The 22,556-nt window shown below is 55.8% G+C and overlaps 3 protein-coding genes across 3 annotated transcripts; all 3 read left to right on the top strand.

Moving 5' to 3' along the window:
* The first annotated feature begins 500 nt into the window (after positions 1 to 500).
* Positions 501 to 4,318, top strand: LOC103300902 (serine protease 44-like). Its single transcript, XM_028160585.2, has 5 exons — positions 501 to 885; positions 1,053 to 1,209; positions 1,774 to 2,039; positions 2,718 to 2,881; positions 3,420 to 4,318. The coding sequence occupies exons 1-5, from the start codon at positions 501 to 503 to the stop codon at positions 3,654 to 3,656; spliced, it is 1,209 nt and encodes a 402-aa protein (XP_028016386.2). The 3' UTR covers positions 3,657 to 4,318.
* Positions 4,319 to 6,383: 2,065 nt separating this feature from the next.
* PRSS45P (Putative serine protease 45) lies at positions 6,384 to 11,565 on the top strand. The gene is made up of 6 exons (XM_028160791.2): positions 6,384 to 6,511; positions 7,395 to 7,421; positions 8,994 to 9,144; positions 9,579 to 9,853; positions 10,619 to 10,782; positions 11,106 to 11,565. The coding sequence occupies exons 1-6, from the start codon at positions 6,421 to 6,423 to the stop codon at positions 11,337 to 11,339; spliced, it is 942 nt and encodes a 313-aa protein (XP_028016592.1). The 5' UTR covers positions 6,384 to 6,420; the 3' UTR covers positions 11,340 to 11,565.
* A 6,134-nt stretch (positions 11,566 to 17,699) lies between these two features.
* On the top strand, positions 17,700 to 22,278 carry PRSS46P (serine protease 46). The gene is made up of 5 exons (XM_008156031.3): positions 17,700 to 17,837; positions 18,981 to 19,158; positions 19,259 to 19,518; positions 20,388 to 20,551; positions 21,844 to 22,278. Exons 1-5 carry the CDS (start codon positions 17,723 to 17,725, stop codon positions 22,096 to 22,098), a joined length of 972 nt encoding a protein of 323 aa, XP_008154253.2. The 5' UTR covers positions 17,700 to 17,722; the 3' UTR covers positions 22,099 to 22,278.
* Positions 22,279 to 22,556: the final 278 nt, after the last annotated feature.

The raw sequence follows: 22,556 nt of genomic DNA, 5'->3' as shown, positions 1-22,556 counted from the left end.
TCTTAGCATAATGCTCTCCGGGCCCCTCCACGCTGTTGCGAATGGAAGGAGTCCTTTCTTTTTTCGCAGCAGCGGAGCATTCCACCGTGAGGGGCGCCCCCATCGCCGGTGGGCATTCCGCCGAGTGGGGACCCCCCATCGCCGGTGGGCATTCCGCCGAGTGGGGCGCCCCCATCGCCCGTGGGCACTGGGGCTGCTTCCAGAGCTCAGCGCCTGCACGTGGCGCTGCCGAAGGACGCGGAGTGTTTGCCCCAAACAAGAAGGGGCGGAAACGCGCAGAAAGGCCTGATCCCAGCGCGGCCGGCTGTGAGCGCATCTGCGTGAACAGCTCTGACCCCCAGGTGACCCCACGCACGCTCGCACACGCACACGCACACGCACACGCACACGCACGCACATACGCAGGCACGCACGCGGCGCGACCCTGGTTCCGCCAACACCAGGGCCGGGGCCGGAGCCGCTGCGAGGGGGCGCCGGCGGAGGGGCCACTGGCGGGGCCCATGCCGTTCCGGGGCGGCCTCGGCGCCCTGGGCCTCCTGGTCCTGCTCCTGCTGCGGCTGCCCCGGCTCCCGGAGGCCCGGGCGCGCGGGGCGGGGCGGTGGGGCGGGGCGGGGCTGCCCGCACCCTCGCCCGCACCCTCACCCGCACCCTCGGGGGGCGGCCGCCAGGACCCTGGGGCGAGCCCGCGGGAGTTGCCACCTGTAGGGGCTCAGGGGCCCTCCGAGGGCCCCGGATCCCCTGGGGCGCCCGGGCCCCCCGCTTTGGCGGCGTCTACCCCAGGGGGCCCTGATGCCCACAAAACGGTGGTGGGCCCCCAGACACCGCCAGCACCGCCCACACAGCCCGCAACGGGAGACAGCGGGACGACGCGGCCCGTGGCTCCAGGTGCTGCTGCTGGGCCAGCCGGTGCTGGGGGGCCAGGGGGCATGACCTTCCCAGTTCTGGGGTCCGGGCCGGAGTCGCTCTGGGCCCTGAGATTCCTGAGGGTCGCGGCCCCGGTGTGGGGTGCCGGCGGCGTGAGCCTCTCAGTGCTCCCCCCTCACCTGCTCCAGGCTGCGGCCACCAGAGCATGAGGGTCGTGGGCGGGAGGCCGGCCGCGGAGGGGCAGTGGCCCTGGCAAGTGAGCCTGCAGGTCGAGGACCAACACGTGTGCGGGGGCTCCCTCATCGCCAACCGCTGGGTGATGACCGCCGCCCACTGCATCTACGGGTGAGTTCTGCAGGCTGCGGCTCGGCTCCTGGCCAGTCCCTCCCCGAGCTTTCTCTTCTTCCGGTTGTGGTCAGAGGCAGGTGGTGGTAGGGCCCTTGGGAGCCTGGACAGTCCAGATCCAAAACCAGGTTCAAAGCCGCTGCCTTGAAGCCAGTGCTGGTTAGCTTTCCCCATGGCAAGAAGCGGGGAGATGCCAGTGGGGGGCAGTGTGTGGGCAAAGTCTCACCTGGGGGATCCTTGGGGGGGGGGGGAGGTGTGAGCCCAGAAAGACCTGCAGAGCTTGTTCAATACAGATGGCCTGTCCCCAACCCCGAGCAGTTGTGATTCAGTGACTAGATGGGGACTGGGACCAGGACTTTGCCATTCTGACACCTTCCCCGTGATGTTGATGCTGCTCACCCGGGGACCAGACTCTGAGAACCCCTGGATGGAGTGGCTAGGGGCCCGGGGAAGGGATGCGGTTTGGAGGGAGGGAAGTGGCTGAAGGCTGGCGTTGGAGATAGGGCGGTCTGGGAAGACCTAGACCCCGTGGAAGGGAATACAGAGCACCCAGGATCTCTGCAGCCACCTGGATTACACGGTGAAGGTAGGAGGCCTGCACGTGTATCACGCCTCCAAAAGGGCGGTCAAAGTCCCAGTTCGCGACATCGTCGTCCACCAGGATTACAACAGTTTCATAACGATCGAGAACGACATTGCCCTGATTCTGCTCGAGTTCCCCGTGAATTACTCCACCTACATCCAGCCCGTGTGCTTCCCCGAAAAGACTTTCATGGTGCAGACTGACACGGACTGCTGGGTGACGGGATGGGGCAAACTGCGTGAAAAAGGTGAGACCGGGAAGCACATTCAGGCCCGGGGAGAGGTGCCCCGGGGTTGGAGCCAAAGGGAGGCCAGGGAGGCAGTTAGTTCTCTAGCAAGAGGGTGAGGGAGGAGGGGAGAGCTGCTGCTAGGGGGTAGTTTGATGGGGTTGCACATTTCTATTCACAGGCCAGGACCTTGGGTGACAAGCAAGGTGGGTTTTAGCTCAGGTGGGTTTTGTCTGCTGATCGGAGCTGTCCCGACCGGAAGTGCTTGCCTTGGTGCTTGGGGAGGTTTCAGTGAGTGCCTCTCAGTGACACTGCAGGGCCTCCTGCCCCGGAGGCTGGATTTGGTGCCTGAGGGGCAGTTCCTGAAGACAGGCTGAGATCCTGCTCCCAGGGGAAGAAACTCTGATGTCTAGGGCACCTGTCGCGATTGCTGAGGGCACTCAGAGTGACAGGTGCTTGGTTTGATTTCTCAGGCTGGTAAGGCCTCGCCTCCTCCGGTCCTGATCGGTTCTTCCTTCTCTTGTCTTGGTTTTGATGCTCACCTCCTCCTCTCCCCATGTCCACGTTGGGTCTCCTTCCCTCCAATGTCCAGTGGGGACAAGAGCCGCTGCCCTAAGAGGATGAGTGTGTGCACACACTGTGTGGAACCCAGAGTGGGTGCCACCAAGCAGACCCCCTTGTCCGACATTGTCTTTCCAGATCCAAAGGAGGCAGCCCCCGAGTTGCTCCAGGAGGCTGAGCTAAAGATTATTCGCCACGAGAAGTGTAACGAGATACTCAAGAAGAGGATAGGAACCAGGCTTGACGTAGTCAGGGAAGGGTGTGTCTGTGCTTTCAATGAACTCGGAAAGGATTCCTGCCAGGTCAGTCCACAGCCCTTTGCCACCTCTGCCCTGGGGTTACCCCCTGGGGTTCATCACAGGCAGTGGGACCTGCATTGCCTGCCAGCCCCTCCATTCACTCTCCATTCGAATGAAGGGGATTCAGTGGGACACGCTGCAGCGGCTCTGCCAGGCTGGTCTGACCCTGACCCAGCCTTTCAGTAAAGAGGAGAGGATGCTGCCTGCAGGGGGGCAGGGAGGAGGGGGGGGAAGGCAGGACACACCAGTAAGAGGGGTCACCTGTTGTGAGCCCCTTCTGTGTGACAGGCAATGTATTAGGCAAGGGCTTCAGTCATTATTGTTGTCTCAGAGTGTGTACATGTTCTGTTTATAGTCAGTATTTTCTGGGCACAGTTTTGAGTATGTATACAAATTCTCAGCTTTTAAATCTCTTTCTCAGAACCCTAGCCTGGTGGGTGCCTGGGGGCGCCCATGTGTGTCCAGTGCCTTGCGGGCAGCCAGCCGGCTCTGATGCTGGTCTTTCATTGCTCCATTTGTTTCTCTCTCTGTCTCTCTCCAGGGAGATTCTGGGGGCCCCCTGGTCTGTGAATTTAATAACACCTGGATCCAGGTGGGGATTGTGAGCTGGGGCATCGGCTGTGGTCGCAAAGGATACCCTGGAGTTTACACAGAAGTCAGCTTCTACAAGGACTGGGTCATTGACCAGATGAGCCTGGCCTCTTCTCAAGACTCCGCAGGCCTCCCCGCCCTGCCCCTGTGTCTGGTGCTGCCCCTGGGCGTCTTGGTGACCTTGTGACCAGAGGCTTGCTCCCTCCTGTTCGGAGTCTCCCTCGAGGCCTCTCCTCCCACCTCCCTTTCCTCAGCTCCCTCCCCTCACGTTCCCGTTGGGACCCACTGGCCCTGGGGAGCCACACAACAGAGCATAGAAGTGAGACTGGAGTTCCCGAAAGTGTCCCCACCTGGTGCTCCGGTCCCTGGCCCCGGCCCCGCCTACACCTGCTGGGAGGGAGGCTGAAACCATCCAGCTCCGGGGCCGGCTGGCCTGCCCAGGGGAGCAGGTGCCGCACGGACGTCTCGGAGGTTTACCGAGGAAGAAAGAGACGCCATCAGCGCTGGACACCATTAGACCCAGTGGTTTCAGGCCCTTGCCTGACACTGTCACACCAGTCAGCTTGGTGATTGTCCAGAGAGAGAGTGAGCGAGGTGCCACCCTGTCCCTGCTGTGGTGTGATTTCCTCGGGACTCAGGTGTCTGGGGTGGGGAGAAGTTCCCTGCACCCCATGTGGATCCACCCGTGAGTGGCCAGCCTCTGCCACGTAAGCCTCCCGGGTCAACCCGGTCTTGGAACCCCCTCCCTCAGTGCCCCGGTGGCCACATCCAGGCTCACCGCACGTTGTGCTGAGACAGGAAGGAGTGCCGAGATTTCTGATGTCAGTCGAATAAATGTTTGGAGACCGTCTTGTGTGTTCTGAAGCTCTGCTTCCTGGGCTTTGTGGGCGAATGTAGATGTACATGCTTTACATATCGATGATGAGTGTAAAGCATGAGATGTAAGCTTTTTGTCTCAAGGTGCTTTACACAGGCCATTCAGTTTTCGTATTTAAGAAACTATTCATTATGTTTAATTTTAACATTGATTTCAGTATTCTGCTTTTTTTAAAACAGTAGTATCTTTGGTAATTCTTTAGAATTACATATTTTTAGTATTCTGTTTCTTATTCATGAAAACACAAAGGATTAGCCTCTAATCAGTTTTATGGTGCAAAATAGGAATGCTCTCTGGATAACTGCTCACGTGGGAACGGCTGATTTCCCACTAGCTGACATGTAAAATATATATATATATATATTGGTTTCAGAGCAGAAGGGAGAGGAGAGAGAGAATCACTGATCTGCTGCCTCCTGCACGCCCCTTCCCGGGGATCAAGCCCACAACACGGGCATGCACCCTGACTGGGAATCGAACCATGACCTCCAGGTTCATAGGATGATGCTCAACCACTGAGCCACGCCAGCTGGGCACCTACTAGCTGATATTTATATGCTGAGGGCATGTTGTTACTTTAATAGAATCTGAAAGACATTAATTTTGTTAAAAGATGCCTCCAATCAATGGCACACACATTTGTTTAATAAAATGAGCATCATCACACTTGTACATTGCTGAGTAGGTGGGGTTTTTGATGCAGACAGACTAGCAGACTTTATATTTTGTGAGTTTTATTCTCTGAAGTAAAGAAGGAATGATAGTGTTTTTTGATCTTTCGCAATTCTTTATCGATAGGTCCTTATAATCGCTTATTTAAAAAAGATAGTGTTGTGGTTTTGACTTGAAGTTTTAAGTATAAAAGGAATTACAACCAAGAGAGAGTCATTGTGTTTGGATCTAGTTCTTTATCCTCACTCCAGGGCCCAGTGGTCCGGTCCTCGGCCTCGCTGCTGGTCACTCTCTCCCCGTCTTCTGACCCTGCTGTCCCCGGTCCAGGTGTCCCTCCAGGGCTCAGAGTCCCCCTGCGGCCCGCTGAGGAAGGCTGGGTGAGACAGCTTACATCAACTCCATCCCTTAGTGCAGATCCAGCCACTGAATATTCATCGGTTAAATGTCCATTGAAGTTCTCGTTCCCATAGCCTGGTCAGCAGGTAGCCTTTCTCCTTCTGATGGCTCCACTCCGCCGTGGTGTACGCTTCCCCTGCATCAGCATTCCCTGTGGCTGGTTAAAATACAGACCACTGGTCCCGGTCCCTCAGAGTTCCCAGGCCTGTGGGCCTGGGCGGGGCCTGAGAACGTGCCTCTCCAACTAGCTGCCAAGTGATGCTGCTGCTGCCCTGGGGACCACGCTCAACACGGGTACACAGGACTCTACTCACCTATTGGTGGGAACCCCCTGCACCCCCTTAGATGTGGTCCCCAAGCTGGGCCCTCCACCCTGGACAAGAGAAACAGAAATCTCGGTGGTCTTCTCCCAACCTCTGCCCCACCAGCGACTCAAGGACAGTTCAAGGACAGCGTCCTTCCAGACCCCACGGCCACCCTGTTGGTTCGGCTCCGATATCAATTTCTCTAAGACATCGTCCCGGTTCCCAGCCGAACCGGAAACCTTCTTCTCTTGCGCTGCCTACCGCTTTCCAGATTCTCAAGATGAACGTAAGTCTCCCGTGCGCCCAGCGCGGGGACCAGGGCGCCGCGGGGCTGGGTGACGGGCGCCATCCCTGCTCCAGGGATTCGGGGGTGTCTGCACCAGCCAGGATCTGGGGGCGCTGTCACCAATTTAAGGCACTTGGGGGCGCTGTTGTGGGGCTGGCCACCTGGGGGGCAATCTCAGGTCCAGGGCTTGGAGGTCACCTTCCAGGAACTGGCGCGGGGGTCGGGGGGTGGGGGGGGGCGGGGTGCTAGGGCCCCGAAGCGCCATCCTCCTCCTCCTCCTCCTCGTGGTTCGGGGCGGGCGGCAGGAGGGCGGCTCGCGCCTGGGGATCCGGCGGGTAACGTGCTGGAGGCGCATCGCTGCCCGCGCGCATGGGGGGCCTTCGCGTCTCACTCGGCAGGTTCCGCCTACCGGCTCATGGCCGCCTCGCTGGGGGGCCTCCGCGCTGGGCCCGGAGGCCTGAGCCTCCTCTTCCTTCTGCTGCTGCCGCTGCCACTGCTGAGCTGGGGTGAGGCGGCAGGTCCCCGCCTTCTTCCCCAACGCCCCCCCTCCCCTCCTCACCCCGAAATCCCCCTGGAGGCCGGGATGGGGCCTTCTGGGCTTCTGGGACCCCCTCCCCAGTCACCTCTCCTCCTCCTACAGGTTGGGCTTCCTCACTCTGACCTCTGACTCAGTGGATGGCAGCCACTCGTCTCTAGAATCGGAGATGGGGAGGGGGGTCATCCTGGACTCGCCGTGTCCCCGAGCCCCCCCTCTGCTCAGCACTCTGTGCTCACACCAGTCTGCCCTCAGACTCCGCATTTCTTGCCTGGTTTCTGCAGCGCCTCCCGTGGGGCCTCGCTGCCCTCAGCCTGTCACCTTCCTACCGTTCTCTTTGCTGCCTTCACGACGAGCCGGGCCCCTGTCCCACCTTCACTGCCTCCCTCCTCCCGGGCTCTGCTCCCCGGCATCATTCTTGCCATCACAGGCCTTGCCCTTTATCCCAAAGAGTTCAGGCCTGCACCACGGTTTCCTTTGTAAGGAATGTCATGGTCTCGTCTCATTGGCGGCTTACCTTCTCTGTGAGGCCTGGCGCAATGCCCCCTCTTGCCAGCGCCTCTCTGTCACTGCCTCTTCGGGGCTCACCTGACATCTGGGGCCTCGTCTCTGCATCGGCCTCCGGCAGGTGACGGCGTTTCCTTGTTTCCCCTGCTGGCGGCGTGGCCCTCGAGGCCAGTGCAGCATGGACCTGCCTGATGACCTGTGTTCTACAGCCCGGGGCTCCGGGCTGGGAGCGAGGGGAGAGGAGAAATATTGGTGAATGAATAAAGGAACTCATTCACGAAAACACCCTCTTCATTCTCCTCTTGTCGTGACCTCTCTCTCCATCTCTGTCCCCTTTTCTCCTCCAGGTGACAGAGAAGACGACACCCAATCAGGTGGGTAGGGTGAGCGCGCTGCAGGAGCGCCTCAGCTCCTGGCGGGGGGGCGGCGGTTCTGAAGAGGGTCACCTGCGGCTAGTGCCCCTGGGCTGAAGGAAGGGCACTTAGTGGAAAGGGCCTGCTTTCCAAAGGCCAGCCTGTGCTGCCGGGACAGACCCACGGCGGGAGGAAGAGCGTTCCGTGGGACGCAGAGCCTCTGCTTCCAGCCCAGCCCCCTGACCAGGGAGGTGCCCTCTGCTACACAGACACCTCCGTTCTAAACGGCTCCTCTGCTCAGGGAGCCTCCGGCCCGTGGCAGTGCCCGCAGAGCCCGTGGCAGTGCCTGCAGAGCCCGTGGCAGAGCCCGTGGCAGTGCCTGCAGAGCCCGTGGCAGTGTCCGCAGAGCCCGAGGCAGTGCCCGCAGAGCCCGTGGCAGTGTCCACAGTGCCCGAGGCAGTGCCTGCAGAGCCCGTGGCAGTGCCCGCAGAGCCCGTGGCAGTGCCCGTGGCAGTGCCTGCAGAGCCCGTGGCAGTGTCCGCAGTGCCCGAGGCAGTGCCCGCAGAGCCCGTGGCAGTGTCCACAGTGCCCGAGGCAGTGTCCACAGTGCCCGAGGCAGTGTCCGCAGAGCCCGTGGCAGTGCCCGCAGAGCCCGTGGCAGTGTCCACAGAGCCCGTGGCAGTGGCCGAGGCAGTGTCCGCAGAGCCCGTGGCAGTGCCCGCAGAGCCCGTGGCAGTGCCCGTGGCAGTGCCCGCAGAGCCCGTGGCAGTGCCCGCAGAGCCCGTGGCAGTGCCCGCAGAGCCCGTGGCAGTGTCCACAGTGCCCGAGGCAGTGCCCGCAGAGCCCGTGGCAGTGCCCGTGGCAGTGCCCGCAGAGCTGGCTCTTCTGGGTCTCCCTGCCTTTTCCTGACGCTTCAAGGGTGGAGGCTGGTGTATCTGCTGTTCGTGGCCCCTTTTGCCCTGATTTGTCCTGAATTATTTGATTAAGTTATTCCTGTTTATGTCCATGCTTCACTCCTATTCCCTCTCTTTACTCTCTTCCCAACCTTTTCTTAAAAAATGTATTTTTATTGATTTCAGAGAGGAAGGGAGAGGGAGAGAGAAACATCAGTGATGAGAGAGAATCATTGATTGGCTGCCTCCTGCACGCCCCCTACTGGGGGTCAAGCCCACAACCTGGGCACCTGCCTTTGTCTGGAATTGAACCTGGGACCCTTCAGTCCGCAGACGATGCTCTATCCACTGAGCCAGACCAGCCAGGGCATTTGTGTACCTTTTTTGTGTATATATAATCCTTCAACAACTTACTCTCACAGTCAGTGATAGTTCTCTACCCAGCACACCCAACAGAAAATGCATTCTCCGTGTCCCGCCCCCCGCCCCGTGCTGTCGCCATCTCGAAGCGTTTCATCTCTGTCACTGTCGCTTTCTGCCTGGCTCACTCTGTGGGCGGCCACTGCCCTTCTCTCCTGTCTCTGACATGGGAACGAGCCCTGGGCTTACGGCCTGGTGCACACGCCCCGGGGCATCTTGGTCGCGGTCCTTCCGCTCCTCCTCTGGGTGCTCACTGCGCCTCCTCGGCACCTTGTTCCAGAAGCTTGTGGCAAGCCCTGGTGGTCGGAGGACGTGGACGTGAGCCGCCACTGGCCCTGGGAGGTGAGCCTCCGCGTGGAAGATGAGCACGTGTGTGGAGGGGCCCTCGTGGACCACAAATGGGTGGTGACCGCTGCCCACTGCATCGAGGGGTGAGTGCGGCCACGCGTGTGGGGCCCGGAGACCCGGGGCTGCCACAGGCCCTGTGTGGCTTCCTCGCTTCCTGGGAAGCCACATGAGTGGGGAGGTAGGGGGCGTGGGAAGGAGTGCCCAGACAGGAGGACCTCACAGGGGCCAGGGACTGAGCTGGGACAGGAGCCCCCAGCAACAAAGACCGTGTGCTAAGTAGGGCAACAAACTCTAATGCATGAAAACATACATGTGGACTAACCCCTGTACACACAACACAGTGGCCAGGCCACCTTGAATCAACTTGAATGATGGATGGGGAGGCAGCCGGATCTCTGACCCCAAGGGCCTCCAGGCTGGATCCGCAGGGCGCCTGCTAAGGGAGGGGTCCTGGGTGGGGGTAGGAGCAGGTGCCCTGGGACCCTGGCACCTACCAGGTGGGCTGTGTCCCCTGCAGCACCAAAGAGTATTCCGTGACTCTTGGCACCGCTCAGCTGAAGCCCACGGACCCCGGGAAGGCCGTCTCAATTCCGGTGAAGGACATCGTCGTGCACCCCAAGTTCTGGGGCCGGACCTTCATCATAGGCGACGTGGCCCTGCTCCAGCTGCACACCCCCGTCGTCTTCAGCAAGTACGTGCAGCCCATCTGCCTCCCCGAGCCCACCTTCGACCTGAAGGTGGGGACGCAGTGCTGGGTGACCGGCTGGAGCCAGGCCAAGCTGCGCTACTCAGGTGAGCAGGAGGGGGTTGGGGTGGGGGTCCCCCAGAGGCTGCAGCAGTTCCTCCTGGGGCCTTGCCTGCTCTCGGAACTCGTGGCCGTGACCTCCGGCCCCTGGTCCTTGATGTGTTAAGACTGCTTCTCACGTGGGCACTGCTGCCCATTGCTGTGGGCCCTCCGTCAGGCCCAGCCTCTCAGAAGCTCAGAGTCAGGGAGTCGCCGATTCGCTCACTCACGTGTTCACTTCACGACCTCAAGCATCTGCCACACGCCAACCCTTGGCGATGGGAGCACATGCCCTGCCCCCAGGGAGCTCACCCCTGAGCGGAGGGTGCAGGCTGACAGGGAAAGACTTGTTAGGTGATCATTTATTAAAAAGGATTTTAAAAAATATATTTTTTTATTGATTCCAGAGAGAGGAAGGGAGAGGGAGAGAGATAGAAACATCAATGATGAGAGAGAATCATTGATCGGCTGCCTCCCGCACGCCCCACGCCGGGAATTGAACCGTGACCTCCTGGTTCAAGGGGTCCACGCTAAACTCCTGAGCCACAGCTGCCGGGCTTGTCAGGTGACCTTGAGCTCCAGCTGAGAGGCGTGTGGGTGAGCTCTGGGCCGAGGGGCTGCCTGAGCTGCCTGGAGGAGGAGTGAGCTTCAGTCAGGCGGCGGAGGGCACAGCCGGGGCCGGGCACAGCCGGGGCCGGGCTCGGAGGCTGGAGAGCAGCAGCGTGCGGCTGGCTCTCAGCGTGTCCCTGTGATTTGGATTGCACCTGCTGCAGCCAACTCCACGCTGACCCCAGAGCTGCAGGAGGCCGAGGTGTTCATCATGGACAACAAGAGGTGTGACCAGATTTACCGGAAGAAGTCCTCCGTCCCCCACATCCTCCCCCTTATCTTGGGGGACATGATCTGTGCCACCAATTATGGAGAAAACTTGTGCAATGTGAGTTTTGGGAAGGTTCTGGGGGCTCCTGTTGGGAAGGACTCCCAGGTGGGGGGAAGGTCCCAGGGAGGGGCTTGCTGGCCTCCCTCTGTCTCCATCCCTAGGCAGCGCTCTGCTCCCATCCCTCTTCCCCCGCGGCTTTGATTTTGCCTAATATTCTGGGACAGGGTCCCCAACTCTGGAGCTGCCGCAGGACCCTGGGTAGTGAGGTCCTGAAGGAGCGAAAGGGTCTTCCAAGTGGAACTCAGATGGGCGTCCGGGTCCCCTGGACTCCTGGTCCCAGCTGGGCCCAGAGCCTCCGTCACGCCTCTCTCTTTGCCTAGGGGGACCCTGGGGGCCCATTGGCTTGCGAAGTGGAGGACAGATGGATCCTGGCTGGGGTGATGTCCTGGGAAAAGGCCTGTGCCAAAGCACAGAACCCAGGTGTGTACACGCGCGTCACCAAATACAGCAAATGGATCAAGAACCAAATGAGCAACGGGGCTCCCTCAGGCCCCGGCACCTCCGTCCGGCTCCTCCTCCTATCCTGGCTGCTGCCGCCCCAGATGGGCCCCTGACCGTCCCCCTCCAGAATAGGGCCAGATCAAGGTCATGTGTCCCTATTCAACAAGAGTCAAGGTGGGGACAGAGTGGCCCCTGGGAGGCCTGGTCCTGCTTGGGCAGTCCACAGGGAGGGATGTGGTGGATGATGAGGCCTTGGCTGACCAGGAGAAGGGGAGTGTGGCCGAGAGGGCTCTGGAATTGGGGCCCAGAACAGCAGGGATTAAATTTGTGAAAATGTAAGCTGGTTCTGTTCTCTTTTCTGGGTGGCCCTGGTTGCTGGGGGAGGGTGGGTGGGAGGGCAGGGTCTCCTGGAATTAATTCTACCAGGTGGGCTGATCACTAGTGCTGATCACTTGCTATATCACTAGTGCTGGGGCACAAGGAAAGGGCCTGAGGCCTCAGTTTTCTTATCTGTGAAGTGGGCATGCTGTAAGGGAGCACTCCCCATAGGCTGACAATAGGAAGCTCCTACATACAATGCTCCAAGTCAGCTTTTACTTTTCTAAAAACAATATATTTTTATTGATTTCAGAGAGAAGAGAGAGAGAGAGAGAGCGAGAGACATCAGTGATGAGAGGGAATCATGGATCAACTGCCTCCTGCACACCCCGTACTGGGGATCGAGCCTGCAACCCGGGCATGTGCCCTGACTGGGAATTGAACCATGACCTCCTGGTTTGACACTCAACCACTGAGCCACGCCGGCCGGGAAGCTATTACTTTTTTTTAGTGGCATTTTAACATACTAATTACAAAAGTATTACATGTTCACGGCTACATTTTTCTTTACATTAAAAAACTATAATAGCTGAATACGATCCTATGATTCACTTTAAAAATTCAGAAATACATGTAAAGATTCCCCCTCTCATCTACCCCACCACAGCGCTGCTCCTTGCCCAGAAGTAATCATCGGTAGCATCCTTAAGTAATGTGTCTTTATGATTTTAAATACATGATTTTAAATATATGCATTATTCATAGCCTACATTAAAAAAATAGATCCCTTAAAAGCCATGTCAGTGCCTAGAGCGATGGGTAATCTTACACCACTGCCTGGGTTCTGTGCCATGTAGCGGAGGTTATTTAACCCGCACCTGTTTTGTTTTGTTTTAAATATATATTGTTTATTGATTTCAGAGAGGAAGGGAGAGGGAGAGAGAGAGAGAGAGAAACATCAATGATGAGAGAGAATCATTGGCCAGCTGCCTCCTGCACACCCCACACTGGGGATCGAGCCCGCAACCCGGGCACGTGCCCTGACTGGGAGTCGAACCGTGACCTCCTGGTTCCTAAGTCGATGCTCAGCCCCTGAGCCACGCGGGCTGGGCCCGCAGCCATTTTTAGGCCGTTTCTGACTTGTCAGCGTTGGGGCAGCCATGAACACCCTCCTGCACGGAGTGGGGTGTGGGCAGTCAAAGGAAACACAAAGTTAATCATTTTGGACGAATACGATCAAATCCATCCCTCCCCCAAACGGGATCAGTGTGCATGCACACCTGCAGTACCTGAGAATGGGTTACCCCTTTGGCTAGAAGTGGATATTAATCTCTAAACCTGTGTCCATCCAATGGTACAAAGTTATAGCATTGTGCTTTTTTTTTTAATTGGAAAAGTGTTTTATCATGTGTTTATTGAAAAACATGTACCTCTTCTCTAGTAAATCCTCTGTTCAATACTGTCAACAAAAAAATAAAAAAATAAAATTTTAAATCCTCTGTTCACAGACTTTGCTTATTTTTAAAATTGGGTGGCTTATCTTTTCTGATGGAAGGTCTTTATCTTTTCTGAATATTAAGCCTTTGTTGATTTTTACAAACATTTTCTTTTAGAAATATGTGGAATGGATGGGTAATTTTTCCATAAAGACTTTTAAAATTATTAGAGTCGAATCAATCTTTGCAAGTTTTGTTCCTTACTCGAGATGGCCTTCCCCGTCTCCAGATGACAAAAGCTATCTTCCTGTCTCTTAACATTTTGATAAATTTAGTTTTTCACGTGTCACTCTGTAATCCATTTGCCATTTCTATTTATGTATGGTGTGAGGTGGGGATCTAACTATTTCCAACTGGAGGACCGGCCCTGTTGACATTATTTTTGTAGAGAGCTACTGATTTGAATGTCCACGTTCATCCTAATGAGATCTCAATATATTCATGGGTGTGTTTTTGAACTATCTATTATTTGCTCACTGATCCGTCTGTCCCTGGGTTAGTGCTGTACTGTTTCAATCTGCTTTATGTTATGTTTTGTTAAACTGTAGCAAAAGCTCCCCTCTTCTTTATAAAAAAAAAAAAAATTGCCTAAATCCAGATTTTGGTCTGTTTCTTAGAGGTTTTCAAAAAACCATCATTATTATAGATGTCCTCGGTTTCTACTATCTTCACTTAATTCCATAACAAAGTCTCACTTTGGCCATATTTCACAGGATTTGATATGTACTGACCTCATTGTCATTCATTTTTATGTTTTTAATTTCATAATATATTTATTATTTAACCCAAGAGTTAAATAGAAGGGTGTTATTTAATTTCCTGGTGTTCTCCTTTTTCTTTATTAAAAGTTACATTACAATATGAACTTAACTAGAGGCCCTGTGCATGAAAATTCATGCACTGGAGCGGGGGGGGGGGGGGGGGGTGGGTCCTCTCAGCCCGGCCTGCCCCCTCTCACAGTCTGGGAGCCCTCAGGGGCAGGAGGTGACCAGGCGATCAGGGAAGGCGACACCCCCATCACACCTCTGCTGCTGCCACTGCGGGCAGCACAAGCCTCAGCCGGCCCTGGTTACCTGAGCCTTTGGCGGCCCTGGGTGGCTGGGCAGCTGCCATCCGAGGCTTGCCTGCACCTTGGGCCGGCCCTGGGCAGCTGGGAGGCTGAGGGGACTGGGGGACTCTGGAGGCAGGTGCACGGAGCTGAGGGGACTGGGCGCCACCATCTTTGAGGGCGTGGCAGTCCATTAGCATATTCCCTCCTTATTGGCTGTGAGTGCCACCATCTTTGTGAGGGTGTGCTGGTCAATTAGCATATTCCCTCCTTATTAGATAGCATTATTGCTGCTTTTTGGAATTGGTTTTATTTGTGCCTAGTAGTTGGTCTGTGTTTCATGTGTGTTTGAAACAAAAGTGTGTGTTTTAAAACAGAGTTCTAGCTATAAACTGGTCGGTCAGGAGTGCTGACTATGTTATTCGAATCCTCTCAACACTTTGAGTATTTTATATCTTCTCTACTAGAGGCCTGGTGCACGAATTCATGCACGGGTAGAATCCCTCAGCCTGATCAGCAATGGGGGCCGATCAGGGCCGATCGGGGCTGCAGGAGGTTGGCGGGGTGAGGGGCCATGGGAGGTTGCCTGGTCGGGGGAGGGGCTGTGGGAGGTTGTCTGTGGGAGTGCACTGACCACCAGGAGGCAGCTCCTGCATTGAGTGTCTGCCCCTGGTGGTCACTGCGCATCATAGCGACCGGTCGACCAGTTGTTCGGTCGTTTGGTCGCTTAGGCTTTTATATATATATTAGAGGCCCGGTGTATGAAATTCATGCACAGGGGGCGGGGGAGGGTGTCCCTCAGCCCAGCTTGCACCCTCTCCAATCTGGGACCCCTTAAGGGATGTCCAACTGCCCATTTAGGCCCAATCCCACAATCCAGTCGGACATCCCTCTCACAATCCAGGATTGCTGGCTCCCAACCGTTTGCTTGCCTGCCTGTCTGATTGCCCCTAACTGCTTCTGCCTGCCAACCTGATCACCCCCTAACCACTCCCCTGCCCACCTGATCCACACCTAACTGTTCCCCTGCCGGCCTGATTGCCCCTAACTGTCCTCCCCTTCAGGCCTGGTCACCCCTAACTGCTCTCCCCTGCTGGCCCCGTAACCCCTAACTACCCTCCCCTGCAGGCCTGATCACCCACAACTGCCCTCCCTTGCAGGCCTGGTTCCTCCCAATTGCCCTCCCCTGCCGGCCATCTTGTGGCAGCCATCTTGTGTCCACATGGGAGCAGCCATCTTGTGTGTTGGAGTGATGGTCAATTTGCATATTACTCTTTTATTAGATAGGATACATAATCTGCTGATTTCTGAGAGGTTTACCACAGTAATTAAGACATTGTCTATTCCTTCTTGCAGTTATAATTCTTGCTTTATGTTTCAAAGTTGTGTTGTTAGGAGTGCAAGGTTCATGCATACTGTACCATCTTGGTGGGGCATATACCCTACCAATGTAAAATGGTCCTATTTAATGTTTGTTCTTTTTCAACAATCTGGCTCCTATCATAGAGATCATTTTTAAATCTACTGTTCTAGTCAATTGGGGTATAATTTTATATTTTGTACATGTTTCCTACAGATTTTCCTTGCATTTATTTTGCACCTTTTATAGTTTCTTGATTTGAACATTTAATTAATTTATTTTCATTATTTCAAATTTCAAGTAACTTGGTTTATTTGCTTAGTCTTTTGTTATTAAATCCCTGCTTCATCGCATCCTAGTAAGAAATGTGGGCCAAGCGACTTCAACTCGTAGGGAAGTTACTGTGGTTTCCTTAGCAGTCGAGTGTGCGGTTGGTTTTTATAGGCATTTCATTCCCCAAAGGCCAGAGTTGAAGACTCTCCCACTGCAAGGGAGGGTTTGGTGTCTTAGGCAGAGCTGTGGGCTTCTTTTTTTTTTTTTTTTGACATCATTTGTTTGATGTCATGTTATTGATGAACAGAACTTTATGACGTTATAGTCATTGGAACTTTTATCTCTTTCCAACATAAAATGACTGTCTTTTTCTGGTTAGAGATTAACATTGCCATTTCTATTTTTGCTTGCATAGACATAATTTTTGCCCATCTTTTTACTTTCAACTGCTTCGTGTCACTTTGTCTTAGGTGAGTCTTTAATAAAGTAGCATGTGATTGGATTTTTTTTCTACCCAATATAAGAATCTTTTTTAAAAATATCTTTTTTTAAAAAATATATATATTTTATTGATTTTTTACAGAGAGGAAGGGAGAGAGATAGAGAGTTAGAAACATCTATGAGAGAGAAACATCGATCAGCTGCCTCCTGCACACCCCCCACTGGGGATGTGCCCGCAACCAAGGTACATGCCCTTGACCGGAATCGAACCCGGGACCCTTGAGTACACAGGCCGATGTTCTATCTACTGAGCCAAACCGGTTAGGGCCCAATATAAGAATCTTTGACTTTGGGAGTTCTTTTGTATTCACCTTGGTGGCAATAATGGATATGCATTTTTATTCAATTACCTTGTGTGGTTTTTTTTTTTTTTTATTGATTGATTGTTTCCCCTCAAAGTATTTCCCTCCTCCCTACCCCCGTTTCCTCCCAAAGAGGAAATTTGATGGTAGGAATGATCATTTCCTTCCTTCTCTACCAGTTTCCCTAAAAATAGTTGTTTTGCCTGCTTTTGAGTTTCATACAATACGGGACTGGCTTCTTTTCCTCGAAACCATGTTTATGAGCTTCACATGTTACTGCGTGTCCATTGCCTGGCTGGGGAGGACAGTCGTGTTGCCTGGGCCGGGGCTTTGCCCGACAGCACTGCCTGTCCGTGTCCATGGCACACACGGGTGGGGCTGCAGCTGTGGGAGGTACCCGGTCTGCTCTCCTGCATGATTCTGGAGTTCTCCGATGGTGGCCCCAGCCCACCCCCGCGGTGTGTCAACAACCTCGTTGCCCCGTGCCTGGGCAGCACTGGGGAGGGGGTGGGCAGGAGCCAGCCATCCTCGTGGACAGTGTGAGGGGCCTCTGTGGAGGGTGGGGGGGAAGGCGCCCAATGATGTCATTTCTTCTGCGGACTCAGGAAGACCCAGTGTGCATGCTGCTTCCTCTCAGGAAGCCACCTGCGAGGCCCAGCCCCCCTGGCCCCCTCCACCCCGCAGCTGTTCTCCTGGAAATGCAGGAAGAGACAGGAAACCTCCAGATCCAGCTCAGCCACCCACCCCCGGAGTGAGCCGTCCCCTTCTCCGTGCCTCACTTCTGGGGGGTGTCACGAAGGTGCTGGGACTGGGCACGAGGGGTGCCTCGCAGGCCGGGCCCCGGGAACCGTTACAAGCCAGATGCCTAGTGCTTCACAGGCTCTCGATGGGCACGAGGGGGGTATGTCGAGGCCCAGGCTGAGCCCAGGAGGCCCTGTCACTGGCCTGACGCCAGCACTGCCCAGGCTCAGGTCAGGCCCAGGAGCACCGTTCTAGGCAGGGTCCTGGCAGCGGCGTCACATCGTGCCTGGGTGGGGCCTCGCCAAGACCACAGCGGCTCCTTCCCTGCGAGCCTCCTGATGCTGTCCCCGCGGGGGAGCCCCAGGCTTGGAGCAGAGGCCCCCTGGCTACCCTGAGTAAACAAACCATGAGTTCTAGAATCCTTGCACGTCGGAGATGCCCTGTCCCCATATCCACGATGGGGACCAGCGGCGCCGGGCACCAGCTGCCCATGGCGTGTGGGCTGGGAGACCTTCACGGCCTCTCGTCTCCATTGTCTTTTGCCAGAATCGTGAACCCACTCATTGTGGAAGGTAAGGCTTTGGGGACACGGCACAGGGGCAGGGAGGAGGGCTTCAGGGACACGAGACGGGGCAGGAGGGGTCTGTGTGCCTGGGTGTCTGTTGGCTGTCCTCACGCCCGATGGATGCATCTTCACCAGACTGCATGGTGTGCCAACCCTGGGGACCCAGCTAGTGTCCAGGTCATCCTGGTTTGCGGGCGACATGGACACGAGGGAAGAGCCTTATTAAAAGTTGGGGGACGCCCTAGCCGGTTTGAATCGATGGATAGAGTGTCTGCCTGCGGACTGAAGGGACCCGGGTTCGATTCCCAGTCAGGGCACAAGCATGGGTTGCAGGCTTTGATTCCCAGGAGGGGGCATGCAGGAGGCAGCCAATCAATGATCCTCTCTTATCATTGATGTTTCTATCTCTCCTCCCTCTCCCTTCCTCTCTGAAATCAATAAAAATATTTTTTAAAAATAATAAATAAAAATAAAAATTGGGGACAAGCTAACATGGTGGAGCAGATGAGCTTGTCCGGGAGGTGCACTCCAGGCCTGTGATGACGCGGTGTATGAACGACTGCTCACGTGCAGAAGGCCCGCGTCCGAGGCTGATGTCACAACATTCGGGGAGGTGGCTTACCAGTATCCCCACCTCACCATCGGAAACCGGGTCCAGAGAACCTCAGGGACCTGTGGAGCCAGCATCCAATACCAGTTTCCCAGTAGACTATTTAAAAATAAAAGTCTTTTATTGTATTGATTTTTAGAGAGAGAGAGGAAGAGAGAGATAGAAACATCAGTGATGAGAGAGAAACATCGATCGGCTGCCTCCTGCACACCCCACACTGGGGGTTGAGCCTGCAACCCGGGCGTGTGCCCTGACGGGAAACGAACTGTGAACTCCCAGTTCATAGGTTGACGCTCAACCACTGAGCCACACCAGCCGGGCTTTCAGTAGACTTTGGGGGTGAAAAGTTTGGGGTCTCATGTGACAGAAGGTCTCTGGGCGCCCACCCAAAGTGACCACGTGTGTTCTTGTGGGGCAGCCCTGGCTGGGTCACCTGCCAGCTGCCGTGTGCGTGAGGCTCCCCTGCCTCTACAGCCCGAGGGCTGCCTTTGCCGCCGTCTCCACGGGCCGGCACGGCGCCTTCTCTGTCTCTTTCCTCAGAGCCCTGGTTCTGGGGCTGTGGTCAGACCAACCTGTCCTGCAAGATGGTGAAGGGGAAGCTGGTGGAGGCGGGCAAGTGGCCGTGGCAGGTGAGCATCCTGTTCATGGGCATGTACATCTGCAGCGGCTCCGTCGTCCACCACCTGTGGATCCTCACGGCCGCGCACTGCCTGGAGAGGTCAGTCGGGGGGGCCGGTCTGGGGGCCCCTGGTGAGGCTGGGGTTCTGGGAGTCGCAGGGTTACTGCTGGAGATCCGCCTCCTACCCACGGCCCTGCAGGTCCCTGGATGCCAGCAAGTACTCGGTGATCGTGGGAGCCCAGCACCTCCCAGCAAAGGGCACTCAGCTCCCACTCGCTCACCTGGTGACTCACGAGAATTTCAAGAACCTCATATCCGATGACATTGCCCTCCTGAAGCTCAGGGACCCCATCCTCTGGTCCCCCCTTGTCCAGCCCATCTGCCTCCCGAACACCAAGCTCACGCCAGAGATTGGAGCCTCGTGTTGGGCCATCGTGTGGGGACGTCCGTCCGTGAAAGGTGAGGGGGCAGTTTCCAAAACACTTGCCTCTTTAGAATACATCTCCATTGGCCCCTTCCTTCCTTCCTTCCTTCCTTCCTTCCTTCCTTCCTTCCTTCCTTCCTTCCCTCCCTCCCTCCCTCCCTCCCTCCCTCCCTCCCTCCCTCCGTTCCTTCCTCCCTTTCCTCGTCAACCTGTCAGCAAACATTTCCTGAGCATCTCCATGCGCTGCACACTCTCCCGACCTCTGCTGAAACCAAAGTGCTCTCGTGGAGAAGACACTCGTGGTCTGCATGGGCCTCAGGCCCCAAGGTCAAATCCAACCCGAGCCATCAGGCAGCAGGGCAGGGAGTTCATCCCTGGACGTCAGTGGGCTTCCCTGTCCGCAGGTGGCACAAGGGCCCTGTTAGGAGGCACTGAACCATTTGGCAGCCACGCAGCTGTTACCTTGAGATACCAATGGCCCCTATTAGCGTCACTCTGGGGTTCTGGCACCTAAGAGTCTTTGTGGGGTCCTGCCTCCCAGGGGGTGGCACACTCTGGGCTCCAGGGCCTTGCCACCTGACCAAGTAGCCTGGAGCAGTGCTCAGCCCCTCACCCGCATGGATCCCTGAGGAAATCTCTCCTTGTCCTCGTTCAGTGCCCGGATGTCACTCTAAGCCCTTTGGGAGACTTTTACTCCGTTTTCTTAATGAGCTTGAGCTTTTCAAAAGTCAGGCAATGGACGGGGCCTTTATGAATTACCCCTCCCCCCCCCCGCAAAATAAATAAATTACCACCCCAGGAAATGGCCCTGCCCCCCACATCAGGGAATGTAGATAACCCCAAGGTAAAGTTGTGCCAAATTATTGAAGGGATGCTGAGGCAGAATTTCTCTCTCTCTCTTTAGTGGCCCCAAAGTCCCCCTACAGTCTTCAGGAAGTTTCTGTCAAGATAATAAAAAGTGAGATCTGCAACCAGCAGTATCAGTTCCTCTTCCTGAAGGGCCAGAAGAAGTTCATCGGGAAGGACATGCTGTGCGCCAGCTCAGAATGGGGCGCAGACTCTTGTCAGGTGCGACGTGTGTGGGCCGGGGCAGGGAGGGGACTTTCAGGGGCCAGGCCTTCCTTTTCACATGGCACTGGGAGACCTCAGACAAGTCTCCCTTCCCGGGCTTCAGCTTCCCAGTCTGTAAAACCCGGTGCGCGGACTCTGCTCCTGTCCACGGGAATGGTGATGATAGCAGTACTTCCCAGGCCATTTGAGCTTGTCTGAACATCAGTCAGTACATGCCTGGATCTGGCAGAACCAGTTTTGCATAAATGGCCTCATTCTGTAAACACACTTCTGTCTCTTGCATCTTGTGTTCAACATTGTTTTTTGAGAGTTAGCCATAGTGATACGTGCAGCTAATTCATTAATCAGCTCTATCCACAATATTCACTTTGATGAATATGCCACAGTTTATCCTTTCTACTACAGTGAAGTAGTTTCCAGTTTTTTTCATATCACAGATTCTGCTCCTCCGAATATTCTTACACTCATTTCCCTATTGACATGCTCCAGAATTTTCCAGGGGCTGCATCCTGCAAAGAACTGGTGGGTCAGAGGTTTGCATTATTTTACAAAAATCTGTATCATTGCCCTGGCCAGTGTGGCTCAGTGGATAGAGTGTTGGCCTGCAGACTGAAGGTTCGATACTGGTCAAGGGCATGTACCTCGGTTGCAGGCTCAATCCCTGGGCACATAGGGGAGGCCACCAATTGATGTGTCTCTCTCACATCAAGTTCTTTCTCTGTCTCTCCTGCTCCCTTCCACTCTCTAAAAATCAATGGAAAGATATCCTCATGTGAGGATCAACCAAAAATTTTATATTGTTTATGTCTATAGAGAGAACCATTTTTTTTCTAATTTACAAAACTTTTCAATGATATAGAAGAGTGTAAAACTTTTTAAATGACCATAAACCTGCCATCAAGAGGAATAACAGCAGTTACGTTTGGATTGATCGATGCTGTTGTAGCATTATTCTTACGCTTTGCACAAAAAGAGGAGGGGTCGGTGTGCATTCCCAATGGCTCACTGTGCAAGCAGGACTGCGGGAAAGAAGAAGGTCAGGGCACCCCCTGGGAGGCCCCCCAGGATTTAGGGGAGTTTGCAGGAGACCGAAGAGGAAGGACTGCGAGGCCCCGACCGTGGGTCCCCGCGTGGAGCTTCTATGTGCCGAGCAGGTTCCCAGCCAGGCCCCGTGATCAGGGACCCGAGGCGCAGCTCACGCTGAGGCCACAGCCCGGGAAGGGCAAGTCATGCCGGGTCTGCAGCAGACCCTCCCGCTGCCTCCCTGACGCTCCCTCTTCCCCTCACAGGTTAACTCTGGCAGCTCCCTGGTCTGCCAAGTGAACAAGACGTGGGTCCAGATGGGGGTGGAGAGCTGGAGCTTCAGCTGTAAGCAGCACCACTTCCCCAACATCTACACCAGCACCTCCCACTTCACCCACTGGATCAAGAAGCAGATCACGGACGTCCAGTTCATCAGCAGGGCCCACCCCGCCTTCCTGCGCCCGGTCCTGCACACGGGCTGCATCCTGCTGGTCCCCTTGGGCTCCCTGTGGCTCCTGTGAGCAGTGTTCCCAGGGGTCATTCCCGGAGCTGGAGCCGAGGCTGCTGCTCCCTGCTCTCTGCCCGCCCTCGGAGAGCTGGGGCCTGGAGGCGTGCAGGGCCAGGGGCAGAGCGCCCTTGGGGGAGGGAGGGTCCCAAGCCACTGGCTTTCGGTTGTTCAATGAAGATGCTTTTGCACTTTTTCCTACTGAAGTCATCTTTCTTCCTGTTTCTGGCTGGCACCCTCCGAGACGGCCCCGCCCCCAGGCCCCAAGGCCTTGGCCTGGGTCTCTGACCAACAGTTCCCCTCGGGCCTTCCTGCGAGGGTCAGTCTCTTCCCAAGACAAATCCCAGACCTGCCCTGTGGACCCTGTTCCAGAAACTGGGCCTCTCCCAGCCCCGAGTGTCCCCCGATTCTACAACATCTGACCGGCCTCTCTCTTCCCGCAGGGGTGGGTGATGGGGGCAGGGGAGGGCAGGC

The sequence above is a fragment of the Eptesicus fuscus genome, chromosome 18 (assembly GCF_027574615.1).
Source record: "Eptesicus fuscus isolate TK198812 chromosome 18, DD_ASM_mEF_20220401, whole genome shotgun sequence".
In the NCBI taxonomy this organism is placed as follows: Eukaryota; Metazoa; Chordata; class Mammalia; order Chiroptera; family Vespertilionidae; genus Eptesicus; species Eptesicus fuscus.
The sequence above is the reverse complement of the archived record's forward strand: the minus strand, read 5'-3'. Positions and strand labels throughout refer to the sequence as shown.